The sequence below is a fragment of the Panthera pardus genome, unplaced genomic scaffold, assembly GCF_024362965.1.
Source record: "Panthera pardus isolate Hobbes unplaced genomic scaffold, ASM2436296v1 HiC_scaffold_234, whole genome shotgun sequence".
Classification (NCBI taxonomy): Eukaryota; Metazoa; Chordata; class Mammalia; order Carnivora; family Felidae; genus Panthera; species Panthera pardus.
The window spans coordinates 1255-14967 of record NW_026526804.1 but is presented as its reverse complement, the minus strand read 5'-3'; the positions used below and the strand labels follow the sequence as shown (position 1 = coordinate 14967).

Genomic DNA, 13713 nt, shown 5'->3' with positions numbered 1-13713 from the left:
ACACATGTGCCCTGCAGTCGGGGGGCCCAGGGAGGAGGAAGAGCCCACAGGACACACCCGCAGCCTAGGCAATGGACAGTCCCTCCATGCTCGGGCTTCCTCATCTCTAAGCCACACCTGCTGGCACCTCTTTCCTTGGGAGCAGGCAACAGAAAGCACGACCACCACACCTAACACGCAGCAATGGCCATCACTTGGAAAAGACCCTGGGCACCCCACAAGAAGGGATCAGCACGCAAGTATTTTTCAAGCAAAACAGCTTAAAAGTGTCCTTGGAATTGTCTCAGTTATACTAGAATCTTTATCTCAACACCTGTCCTTCCAAACTACCATACAGTCCTAAAGGCAATGAAGTGCTTCTCTAAGTAGGTGAGGTCGAATTCTCGGCCCAAGAGGCTAGCGTCTGGTTGTGCTCGCTTGTGTGCATGTGTCATGGCAGGCTGGGGTCGGCCAACACGAGCCCTCACGCTGGCATCAGAAGCTTCACTCCGCGGAAACTCACGTTTTATTCTCTGACCCTGAGGGCCAAGCACACGAGTTTCTGGTGTAAGGTAAGGGTGAGTGTTTCGAGTTTTCTGGTGAAAACAAAACCTGATGGCCTTGGATGGACGTCCCAAGATGGGGAGGCCGCTGCCTGCTCTGTCTCCTGGGTGTTTCATGTTGACGTCCGACCAGCTCCCGCAGGGAAAAATCTCAGGGGATTCAAGGGACACGGGCCTCCCTTTCGTCAAGGCTCGATTACGCTATTCTTCTTCTTAGGAACATCTACCCTGACCTGTGCCTTTACATCTCAACTAGAAATTCAGGATGTGGGGACCAAGGTCAGGCCCGTGACCTGATTTCAGGACCTCAGTGTCATGTCCTAAGGAAGGAGACCCCTCCTCTAGGCTGCCCTACCCCAGGCCAGTACCTCCGCTTTGGCCAAGGGACACCCACGAGGTCCCGCGTCAACCGTGAGTAGCTGCTAATGAGCTGGTGGGCACAGTGGGCTGTGCGGGTGCCTCCACCCCTAGGCGGCACTGCCTCCGGGGCCCCAGCGTCCAGAGAACATTGTCCACATGCTAGGAGTGTTCACTAGCATCCAACTCGCACAAGAGTCCACTGTACCCCTGATGGGACCGAGAAGAGGCCTGGCATCCACATGGGGAGAAGTCGGAAACAAGGGACCACTCCCTACCCCCACACCCCCAGCCTGCGCCTCAGCCACAACCACTGCCAGGTGCGTGGCTGCTCCGCTCGCACACGTACCCGCTGCAGTTCTTCGTTCTTTTCCTCCAGCTGGGCCTCCATCTGGCGCAGCCTTTCCTCGATGTTGCCACGCCTCTGCTCGGCCTGTGGGCGACAGCGGGGTCAGAAGAGCTGGCGGCCCCACACCACACGCTGTGCCTACGCACGACATGCTGTGAGCGGCCTTCCGCCTGCTCACAGTCCCTACCGGCCTCATGCGTGCCAGTGGGAAGCAGTGGGCTGCCATGCTGGTGACCGGGGGTAGGCAACGGTCTCGTCCCCACCCCGGGGCCCGGATCCTTGGACGGTGCCTCGTCCCCCGGGAGACACCCCTGGCCACTCAGCACGGACAGGAGGAAGCAGCAAGTGGAAAGAGCAAACAGGCGAGCTGCCTTCCTAAGCTGGGAAGTCACTTCCAACACTTTAGCTTCCTCAGCAGCAGAGTGTCCAAAGACAAACGGTCGGGCTACACGGCTGACCAGGGACAGGAGAGAGGACAGGCCAGAAAAGAAACGGAGACTTGACATGCAGATCAGAAAGGAGGAGAGGCTCTGTTGGAGCCTGGGCCTGTGGGCGCCCAATGCCGCCTGCCCGACTTGATGGCAGCCTTGAGGGTCAGCATCCCGTGACGACCCCACCCCCTTCCCACTGGGACCCTCACTGCACTGGAACCGGTGACACAGAAGCACCGACAGTCTCCCTGCTACAGGTTCCCTCGGCCCAGGTTCCGGAAGGACGGACTGGCTGCCCAGTCATGTGCTCCCTCGTCCTGTGTGCATCACTCGATCCCAGCACCGACCACATCATGTCTGGAAACTACCTCTTCAACTGCTGCCTTCCTCTGTGGGTGGTGAGGGCTGTGAGAGCTGGGAGGGCAGGGACTGTGTCTGGCACGTTCCTCGACTCTATTTGTTGAACCTCCGAGTGAATTCCTTAAAGATTTATTTCTTACAGGGGTGTCTGGGTGGCTCAGTCAGTCGGGTTCTGACTCTTGGCTTCAGCTCAGGTCATGAACTCAAGGTTTGGGCGTTCGAGCCCTGTGTCAGACTCTGTGCTGATAGCATGGAGCCTACTTGGCATTCTATCTCCTTCTTTCTGTCCCTCCCCTGCTCATGTATGTGCCCATGCTCGCTCTCTCTGTCTGTCTCAAAATAAATGAACATTTAAGAATTTTTTAAATAAAAACGATTGTGTTGAAAAGAGGATAGGATTTTTTCATTTCTCGGAAAAATTCTATGCTTTTTTGATTTTTTTTCCCTTCGGTAAGCTCTACACCCAACGGGGAGCTCAGACTCATGACCCTGAGATCAAGAGTCCCAAGCTCCACTGACTCAGCCAGCCAGGCACCCCTGTCCTTCTCTTACCCAAGGCTACTATCTTGAGCTTTGAGTCGCTGACTTAACTCTGAAAAGCAGTGAGTCTTAGATGCAGCCAACGGCAAACAGCACACATCGGACAAAACCGGAGGGAACAAAACTGAGGATGATGCCTGCCATTTGAAAAGCATTCCGATCTCAGACAAAGTAGCACCGAAAACAGATCTCAGCTGGGTCGCGGAATTTGGCACGCCGACGTTACCGGTGAGAAATGAGATACGAGAACGGACCGCCATGAAAATGACATTCCCACCATGAGACCCAGAAGGAAAGGCGGGCCCCACCTTGCAGAGGGTGGCCACCCTCTGGGCCGGCTCGGCTTCCACCTCGGGCAGCGACTTGGCCTTCCTCGGGGTCTGCTGCAGCTTCCGCTCCGCCACCTCCAGGCGCTCTTGCAACTGCCAATTTTGATCCGCAGTCTAGGAAATGAAGGCAAAGCATCAAAGTGTAGCAAGTCTTCTCTCCGTTTCCATTTTTAATAAAGTGAAACAAAAGCTAAATGCAGACATCTACTGTTCGTTCTGACTGAAGCCAACAGTTTGGGAGGTGCTTCAGAGTAAACCTTTCCTTTCTGCAAGGAGTCACCCACTGCCTTGGTCCTCGTTTCACTACGCAAAACATGTCTCGCCAAACTCTTTGCTCTTCTTCAGTATCTTCAAAGAAGTCTTTCAAAAGACAAAGTTCCTACACATTAAAGAAAACCCATCTTCTGGAGGAGCTTGCTCGTTCTTCCTGACAAGTTAAGGAGAGAAGGGTTCGGTCCTAACCCTTCGTAAACATATTTATACTGTGGTCCGAAGGCTCTCTCCATAGGACATTCTGAGGTGGGCACATCAGCCAGCACAGAGCTTCTGAGAGCATGCCTGATGCCAGTTGAGTTCTTTTTGGAAGTGTACCATTATTCAACAAAAGCACTCTCCCTCTTGACCAAAAACGTGGAAAACTTCAACGTGGCAAACTTAGACACGAGATTTTTTGTTAAAGGACTTTTAGGGAAGCCGAGGAGGCTCAGTCGGTTAAGCGTCCACCTTTGGCTCAGGTCATGATCTCATAGCTCATGGGGTCAACCCCACCTCGTGCTCTGTGCTGACACCTCAGATCCTGGAGCCTGCTTGGGATTCTGTGTCTCCCTCTCTCCCTCTCTGGCCCTCCACTGTTCATGCTCGCTCTCTCTCTCTCTCTCTCTCTCTCTCTCACTCTGGCTCCCTTTCTCAAAAATAAATAAGCATTAAAAACATATAAAGTCATTTTAAAAATCATGTATAAGGTGACGTTTTTGCAAGGTTAACGTTTGTTCCCACAGACTCCTTCCATCTTCTGTGGGCATATAGCTCTGTGTGTATATACAGACCGCGTCTCATGCTTTAAAACCCTCAGAAAATCAATCACATGCTGTACACATAGTATTTCGCGATCTGCCTTTTACACTCATGATTTGGAACATCTTACGTGCTCTCAAACAGCATTCCTCAATGTCATTTTCATGGCTTCCTAGTATTTCACTTTGATTATCATTTTGGGTTGACTGACACATTTGACAAACACACCAGGCAAACTCACTCTGTTTCCAAGAAGCTGGATGCGGTTTTCCTGTTCAACGCCGGATGACCTGAGACAACCAAGGAAGAGCCGTGCGGCTTCCCAAAACACAGGGTCTCACATCCTCACACCAGACTATGCTTCTGCACCTGCCATCCCCCCCGATCTCAGGTACTAACCAAAATGGCCAGTGCCTACGCATTCCCGGCCACTCCCTGCTCCTTTGGAAACAGTGCTAACAGGCAACAGAGTAACGTGCAGTTAAGACAAGACAAAGAAGGAATCAAGGAGGGTAGCCCCATAACATGCTTCCATAAAATTCGAAAGAATTCAACCCTGGACGTTGAAGTAACCCCGCTGGTCAACACAAGATTCTAAGATCCTAAAACCTTGACATTGACACTTGGTCCTTAACCTGACTTGTAATTAATAAAAGTGGAATGAAGTTCAACGAAACCAACGACCTGTCGATGCAGAGAGTCCTTCTTTGCGATCTCGTTTTCAAGTTTATCCTTGAGGTCGTGCAGAGAGGTGGCTTCCTGCTGTGCCCTGAGGCAGTGCTTCTCAAGGGTAGTGATCCTCTCTTGCATGTCTTCCTTCTGGGCCATGGCCTACAGCAGGTATTTCAGAGGGAAAACAGGGAAAGAATCAGCGTACGACACATTAACACACTCCAGACACAAAAACCGGGCGAAATCCTCACTTTCCAAACAAACAGAAAAGTAGCATCCTCGGGGCACCTGGGTGGCTCAGCCGGTGACGCTTTGTGAGCTGGCGCCCCGCGTCAGGCTCTGTGCCGACAGTGCGGAGGCTGCTCGGGATTCTGGCCAGGTACCCAGGCTTATTCTTCCCCATGTGTTCAAAGACAAACGGATAATAAAATCTCCCGGAAGTCACAACCTCGCTTGCCTCCGGACACCGTTGAGCTTTCCACAGAACAGCGACTTGCCTCTGGAGGCACACACCATGAGACAACCATCCTTTCTCCGGGGAAAAGGTGGGGGAAATCTCATCCAATTCCCACAAAGATGAAGCAGCAGTGTTAACAAAAGGAAGCCAAACTCCACCTTGCATATAACTGGAAGTCATCTTCTATAGCCTAACCCCGTAACAACATTGTATCCCATGGTATCTGACACTGCAAATGGAACCAGACCGTCCTGCCCTGCCTTTCTTGTCCACCACCCGAGAGATTCCTCTTCCAGCCCTCTGTGTTTACGAAGCAATTTATGTCAGCAGTCTCAGGAGTGAAAGTGATGAGTCTTAAGAAATGATTTTCTAAATTCTCTGCATATTGAACTCTGCTGCGGGGTCTCCCCCCACCTTTGCCAAACAACAACTTCACTGAATGGGTTATATAATTTCTGCAAATACTTTTGTTTTAAATTCGGACACGGCCTCACCCACACTAAGGTACTAAACAGACTGCTCGTGCACGTACACGTGGGTCTGACAGGGTCTGACAGGGTCTTCCCGAGGTGGCATTGACGGGCTGGGGGTGGGGTGTGCGGGGACTGTCCACAAAGGGCAGCTCACAGGGACAGGAGGAGGCACAGAGAAACCATCCCACCCTTACTAGTTTCTGTGACAAGGATCAGATTCCCATCCACGACCACACGTGCAGAAGCGGCCGCACTCCTCCATGACCTTACACCGGGACCAGCGGGCTGCCCCTCGCTCACTCTGACCGCCACGACCAGGAGCACGGAACCCCTGGGAGGAGGGCAGGGCGGCAGAGGAGGCCGTGACGGCCCCTCGGTAGAGCCGCCCTCGCACGGTCGTGCCCCCGGCAGCGACCTGGCAGCACCACGCTGGTTCCCACGTGCCGAGTGTGTTCCCAAAACGGACCGAGAGCATGGCATGGGCCAAGCTCAGGTGGCCCACAATCCACACCCGAGGGCACTCCGCCACCTGCCCGCCGGGCCTCGGCAGGGGAGAGCCCAGGGAGGACAGATTCCACCACGCACACGGGGAGGCAGCCCGCCCAGGCCCCGGAGTCACGTCCCGTTCTGCTGCTACTTCTACCCAACTCCGAACGTTCAAAACCCGTGGGAGACGAAGGACACACTGGGCAAGGCCGAACCAAACACCCCTCGTTTGGCTAGACGACGGCGTGGCCATTTCAACCGACACTCACTTCACGGACATCTCTTTGTAATATGCTGTTCATTGCTTCAGAACGGATGAGGTCTTTCCTTGAGATGGCTAGGTCCTCTTCCAGCTTGGCCACCAGAGTGCACAGGGTAGCCAGGAGCTCTTTCATCTGGCTCTGCACCTTTGAAACTCAGAAAGGGAAGCAACATGTGAGGGCCCCCACTGCTAGTCTATATATGTTGTTTTAAAGACAATGGATAAAAAGGAAACCCCCTCCAATCAAATCCTGTGATGATGTCTGGAGCTGAACTCTGCGTGTGGCCCGATTCTTCTTCTACGAAACTACACCCCTCCAGTGCCACACGTAACTGCTCTCTCACCTGGAAACAAAGGGATTGAGTTTGTACACAGAGGTGTTTCATTAGTCCTTACTATACAGTTACCCTAACATCCCCTTCGCCTCAAATAACATGACAGAATGCTGGTAAGGTTTTTCACGGATGCTCCTGTTCACAAACTTGCTTGTTAACACCTTTCCATTTTACGTTGGAGACAAATCTTCCCCCAAATAAATCACATTATGCAATTTGTACTAGCCAATCGATACACACAACATTTCCACCAACTACTGCTTTTTAACCATACAGACCTGTCTTCTCACAAGAATTCAAGAAGATGCAAAGGAAACTCCAGTCACACAAACACACAAAGCGTGCGTATAACACACAGCATGTGCACAAATTGAGAACCACCGTGGCTAGGCACACCGTTTCATACTCCGTTTGGTCGTTGTCCAATATGGACTTCAGGACCTTGAGCACCTCCACCTCACTGGACACGCCGGCCTGAGTCTTCGCCTGTCGCCTCACCAATGTTCTCCTGAGAGATCTCTCGTGCCTGGAGATCAGGAACTCTAAATGTTGCAGCAGCAGCTGGCGGGAGAGGCAAAAGGAAAAGCGTGTTTCAAGAACACCTTCAATTCTGGGCCTCAAGTTCACCAAATGCAAAACCAAGTGTGAATCCCTTCAGTTCAGTGCCCAGGTAGGGAGCCATCCCCTCGAATGTGTTAAAATAGCCTCACTCCTCCTCACGGATCAAACAAGGTTTGAGAACAATAGGTCCCGGCCAACTCCATGGGGACATGTGGACAAGGGGAGTGAATGGTGTCCTGTGTTGAAAGACCCTGGCAGTGCGCCTACTGACCCTGGTGTTGTTTCTCTCCGCCTTCAGGTTGGCGATCTCCTCCTCTCTCTGCACGAGCTGCTCCCTGCAGGTGTGGAGCTCTGCAGCGAGAGCTGCACACTCCTGGGGTCGGAGAGGGGACAAAAGTGGAGAGACACAGGGGGTCTTTACCAGAGCACACCAGGCCTCCGTGGCCCTCCAGAGTCCCAGCACCCACCATCCTCAAGTAGCATCACACACACCAGTCCCCTCCTCACCACCCACAGGAGTCCCGGGGATTGTCGGAGGGACCGACACTCAAGGGGACAGACGTTTTCAGGTGCCTGGCAGGTCTAGGACTCAGGAACTCTGCTGACTCGGGAGCAACAGGCCGAGAAGCCTGCTGCCCATCCCCAGCCTCTGGCCTCGTCTGGCAAGCAGGCTTGTGGAGCGGCAGTGGGGAAAGGCTGACGGTACTCAAAAGCTGCCGTCGTAGCCTGAACACCTGGCTCAATCAGACTCAACCATACCCAATGGACTTTTCAAAAATGATGGTAGGACTCTTGACGAAAGGGCGAGTTTACGACTTATTTCCTTAGTCAAGCAGGAAATATTATGGAGGAAGGGTTTCTGAGGAGAGTGATGCCAGGGCCCACCACCCCGCGTGGGGCTTCTCTCCCGCCAATACTGAGCGCCCGCCCAGGACATGGGGTACAGGTGGGCTCCAAGGAGGTGGACGCACACTCTCGTCAGTCGAGCGCAGAGCCCGGTGCAGGGCTCAGTCCCTGAACCATGACATCATGACCTGAGCTGAAACCAAGAGTCAGACGCTTAACGCCCTGAGATACCCAGGAGCCCCAGAGCTTTTGTCTCTGTAGGACAAACGAGGGGATAAACGTTCACTTAACAACTGACATTCCAAAGAGAGAGTGGTTGATTTCAGCCATTCTAGAAAATCCAAGTACAAACTGGTGACATACTTCAAGTTCCTTCATAAATTAACCCTTTCCAAATCAACGGGAATTTGATTACCACAGAACTGACCACGTTCCTTGCAATCTGACTTGACAAGGTGAACCCACAGAAGCCTATCTGATCCTTGATGTAGGACTGTGCAGGCCCATTTCTATGTGGGGATTTTTGTTCCAATAAATACATTGGAAACTTTTCTGGAGATGTGTGACTTTTGGAAAGACTGGCAGATGAGCTGAGCAGCTACGAAGTGTCAAAACTAGTAAGTACAAGGGAGGCCACGGGTGCATGAAATAAACGCAGATACTAGGCTATTATAGCATTTCCTATCCGAAAACATACACAAACCTACTCTAACGAGATAAAACGTATCATTTTGCACACAGAAACTGACCGTACCTACATGGTGCCATTTGCAGTCAAGAGAAAGGCAAACAAATGTGGAGATGCAGGATTAAGTCCTAACCGCATAACACGAGCTGTAGCAGACGCTGTCCTCTGGGGGAAGTGTGCACCACCTCCTGCTGCTATTGAGGTCCCCTCAAGTGTTGCACGAATCCACGAATCTGCTCCTCAGCTCTTGGTAAGCACTTCCTTTCTCCAGTAAATCAAGCACCACAGGAGAAGTGATTTCTCAGGGTTCCTGCGTCATTTTCACCGTGTTAAGGGCAATACCATGAACCTTAACTATAGCCTGGGACCCGTTTGAAGTGTCCCCAGGGATGCTGGACGTGCTCCCGCGATGCAGAGAAGACTCATGGTATTACAAGAAAAGGCTGAATGGCCTGACATGTACTGAGGTCCACAGCGGCTGCTGCCAGCCGGCCTGCGTGAGGACCATGAAGGCACAAGGAAAGGGAAATTCTCGAAGCTCTCGCTGCGGCTACCCCAGCACATGCAAAAACCTAGTGCTATTTGTGAGACATCTTTGTGTCTCGTGTGGAAGATGTGGCATCTCTGTGGATGTAGGACTGCTGTGAGACGGGCACACCTGCAGACCCAACTCAAACTGCAAGACAAGTGAAGACCTGACATCACGACGTAAGGCAGAAGGAAGGGAAGGATCGAAAACTGGCACATTTCAATGCAGGCACAGGATAGCTTGGCGATTTTAGAAAGGGGTTTGGCTTTTCAAATGGTCCAGACGATAGGAGAAGCAGCTTCTACCACGAAGAGGAAACACACGGTTTCCCAGACGCCCCAGAGAAGATTGCAGAGAAGAAGGAACCACCATCCACCGCATGTCAACCACTCCAACACAAAAAGTGAAAACCCAAGAAAATCAGGTGAGGAGACCATGGCTGCCTGCACAGGTTTTCACGCAGAAGGAGGTGCCCTGTCGGGGGGAAAATGCCACAAACGACATTTATTCACGAGAAAGACAAGTGAGCACCAAGATGTTGGGTAGGAAGGGGTGAAGCAGCTACCGACTGAGCGGATACAGGCGAGGGTGTGATCAGGGCGGCTGGCCCTGTGTAGGAAGCTCACCCCAGGGTCCTGAAGGCAACAAGTGCCAGTGGCCAGAGGTCTGGCTGCACAACCAGAGCCCTTGCCCTGGACCAGTTCCATCCCAGCTCTGTCCCTCAACTCAGGAAGCACGCTGAAAGCAAGGGACTATCCTCTAAAGTTCTTCTGACATTGGACAATGTCCTGGCCACCCAGAACCCCACGGGTCACCACCAAACGTGTCTTGGCGGCTCACTCGCTCCGGAGCGCAGCGGGTCTAAGTCTGCCTGCGGACCAGGGGCCACGAGGATCTGTGAGGCTCATGACACAGGCACTTGACAAGAAGGACAGTCAATGCTACCAAAGAGAACCGCCACAGAGGGAACATTATGAAAGTCAGGAAGATGCCAAGGGACATTACAAAAAACTCTGGGAAAACCATCAAGCCCAACACAATCAAGAAATCCCTGCTAGAGATGACTGTCCATACGACGTGCGTGATTTCCCGGACCTACGACACAGCCAGTCAGGAAACTCATGAATGAGACTCTGCATATGGCAAAAAGAAAAACAAGAAAAAGAAAAAGAGTTGGGGGATGCAGGGATTCAAACTGCGTATCCTACAGAAGGTCAAGAGCACAGAGAAAAGCCCAGAGGAGGTCACAGAAGAAGACAGCACAGAGAGGAGATCTGGTGAAGCAGACGGATGGCGAGGAAGGCGGCATGGAAGTGGCATCGCTGGAAAGCACACTGCCACCAGGACTGATCCGCCAGTGTCTCGGCTCCTTTCCCACACGGACCCTTCCATGACAAGGGCGCTGGGACTAAAGCCACCCAGCCGTCTATGGAAACATTGGCCAGGAACAGAAAGGCCCTTCTGGAAAGCTGCACAGACAGTGCCCACCTCCACCCCCATACCGCCAGGCCCCAAGGCCCAAGACTGCCCCAACTAGCGGGTCCCCCCGACCCCATGCAGGTCTGCATATCAGCACATTTGTGAGGACCCACCCCCACTTTCCAGACAGCAAATCCTCACCAAGGTGCTCAGTGAACCGCTTCGCCTGCCATGCACAGGTCTCTGCGTGAAAATCGAGGGAGCGTGCAGCCAGGCCGCCCGGGGCGCATGTGTGTCACCACCACCTAAGCGGTCATCAGGAGGAACGTCGTGTGCGAGAATTGTGTGCACTTGACGGCCTATCCTCACACGGGCATAAGGGCAGTAAGATCTGACATACAACGAATAACGTGTTGTTCCATAACCTAGCTTTCAAAAAATGACATTACCTTCTGGCAGGCCTCTCTCTGTCCCCGCCCAGAGAAAATGCCTCCCAGCCTACTATCACAGGCGGTTTTTGTAATGTAAGAATGTGTCCAGACTGTATTAGGAATATGGCTGTAAACCTGCAGGCTAGAAAAGCTTTGTAACCATTCATTCACCCGTGTATCTCCTAGGCCATGACGAAGCAATCGTACTGATTACACCAGGCCATCATAAAGCATTCACCCTTCATTGGTAATGCATGAATTGTGACATCCGTAAATACACAGGAATCTTTCCAGTTCCTCTCATTTCTGATGCAAAGTGCTAATGATACACGTAACAGCGTAGTATGTCACCTAAGCCAGCACTGATGTGGGTTCTGATAGACAATTCATTCTAGTAACAAACGGAGAATAAACTTAGGGATCAATACAGCGCAGAGCTGTGCACCTATTCCCTGTGACGTAAAACTGTTTCTCTAGCTTACTTGACTCGAAGAATATAGCATATAACACACACAAGATCCAAGTGCTAATGCACTGTTTGTGTTTCTAATAAGGTTTCCGGACAATAGGAGAGTTTGAACAGTTAAGTGTTCTGGGGACGCAAAAGTTATACATGGATTTTCAATTGTGGGCAGGGTGGAACCCCGAACACCAAGTTGTTCTACGGTCAGCTGTACTCATCCTTGGGGAAGAACGAAGCAAGCATGACCTTTGTGAACAACAGAAAAGAGTAAAATAGAAATAGATTTTCTGTTTTAATTTTTTAATGTCATTCTTTATTTCTTAGAGACGGAGAGCAGCAGGGGAAGGGGAAGAGTGAGAGGGAGACAAGGAATTGAAAGGAGACTCCAGGCTCTGGGCTGTCAGCTCAGAGCCCGTCTCGGGGGTTAGCTCGCCAAGAAACAGTTCATGACGGGGCCAAAGTCAGCCGCTTAACTGACTGAGCAACCTAGGAGCAGAAAAGGAGCAGTTTAGACGGTCCTTGTACACAAGGCATACGTGTTTCCCCAAAGGAGTTAGTGACCAAGTTGCTCAGCAACACCCAGCACTAAGGGCCAGCAGGCAGGACACAGATTCAGAAAGAAAGGCCGTCTTCTCAGAGAGCGAGGCGTATTGTACACGGACGGGGCAGGACGCCAGCATCTCTGCACAGCAGGAGGCGCCCTCCGCCCCACAGCCAAGCTGCTGCGAGGTGAGTGGGGCCGGAGCAGGGAAGACCGCAGGACTCGGCCCCTCCCTGAGTCCACCCAAGTGATGACAGGGTACAGATCTCCAGAGACCTCACAGATGGCCTCTGAGACAGGCAAGGTCCACGCCACAGGACCCACGGACCAGCAGGGAGAGGGAAGAGCAGGAAAGAGGCAAAGCCATCTCCCTGGCTTCTGACCACCAGACCAGGGAGCAAGCTGCCCTGTTCCCAGGAGGAGGCACAGGTGTGGGGAGGAGGGTTGCGGCCCGTGGGGAACTCAAAGAGCCCACAGTCCGCCCAGATGGAGCTTCACTAAGGAGGTGCTTGGAAAGTCGTCCGGGAGACAGAGTGGGGTGCATGAAGGAGAACACAGGGCAGCCGAACCTCCCAAGGAAAACCGCCTCCCCGAGTCTGACCCACGCCGACCCATGGGACAAAACGGCCATGCTGCAGCCACCCTGTGCACATGTTCCTCCTATTCCACGGAACCACACACTCCCATGCCCTTCTATTGCTCTCCGTAAAACCGCATAGGTCTCTGGGTGAGGTAACTGCAGCACATAGTGTTCAGCTCCTAGTACAGTGCCTGCCACGCACTCCAGAACAGGTGAATACTTTAGTGTACGCCTTGCACCCACACACGTAAATATTACACACGCTGCTTTTAAACATTACGTAGTTCTGTATAGGATATAAAGACGCACACTGTTCTGTGCTTTATGTGATGGTTGATGTGAGGGGCTTGTACCTGTTGCCTAAAGAACGAGTCTTAGAGCTCAACCCACACATTAGAAGGAGCCACTCTACCCAATGACGTCTACACTGCATCCATTCTTGTCTCCTCCCCCAACCCACTATCCACACATTACCAGCACCAGCTTCCGAAAACTTCAACAACATCATGCCAGTCCTTCCCCCTGAGGACACAACGACCCCAGGCCCTTATCTGAAAACCCAACTCCTTACAGGGTAGGTTCTGTCCCAACACCAGCTGCCTGGTGCCTCACCTGGCTCCGCTTCTGCTTCCATCGCTTACAACAAAGCCAAGCTCCTCCTTGACCCCGGCCTTTGGCCCCAGAGTCAGACTGCTGGGAGAGTGCTCGGTCAGCCTCAGCTCCCGAGCCACCTCTCCGGAAAAGGCCGTTCCGGAACCACAGTGCGCAAGTAAGCAACATTTCCTCCTAACCCCTTCACTCGTCCAGATACACTCTTCTCAGATGTGCCTCCACCACCGTCTCCGAGGAGCACAGCAGCCAGAGCCTGGCGACCACAATGGTGCACAGTCACAAAAGGGCTCAACAAGGGTGGGTGGTTGTGTCTCTGCAGATGATTCGGGTGCACCAACACAGAAGCCCTTTTTGTGGGGGCTACGCTGTACACATACACACATCACGATGACTCTAAACCCGTATCTTTCTATAATAACACTGAATGTAAATGGAC

At 52.4% G+C, this 13713-nt stretch overlaps 1 protein-coding gene across 1 annotated transcript; it reads right to left on the bottom strand.

Moving 5' to 3' along the window:
* Positions 1–255: 255 nt before the first annotated feature.
* LOC109261381 (liprin-alpha-1-like) lies at positions 256–13490 on the bottom strand. Its single transcript, XM_053888687.1, has 8 exons — positions 13278–13490; positions 7440–7541; positions 7058–7168; positions 6280–6417; positions 4607–4753; positions 2888–3022; positions 1249–1332; positions 256–789 (listed from the first exon to the last, which is right to left on the bottom strand). Exons 1-8 carry the CDS (start codon positions 13443–13445, stop codon positions 784–786), a joined length of 891 nt encoding a protein of 296 aa, XP_053744662.1. The 5' UTR covers positions 13446–13490; the 3' UTR covers positions 256–783.
* Between the last annotated feature and the right edge of the window lie 223 nt (positions 13491–13713).

Coding starts and splice junctions, on each gene's coding strand:
- LOC109261381 (XM_053888687.1), bottom strand. CDS start 13,445: ATGTTGCTTACTTGCGCACTGTGGTTCCGGAACGGCCTTTTCCGGAGA. Junction 6,418..7,057: donor GCGTGTCCAGTGAGGTGGAG/GTGCTCAAGGTC, acceptor TGAGTTTCAAAG/GTGCAGAGCCAGATGAAAGA. Junction 1,333..2,887: donor GGGTGGCCACCCTCTGCAAG/GTGGGGCCCGCC, acceptor TGTCGCCCACAG/GCCGAGCAGAGGCGTGGCAA.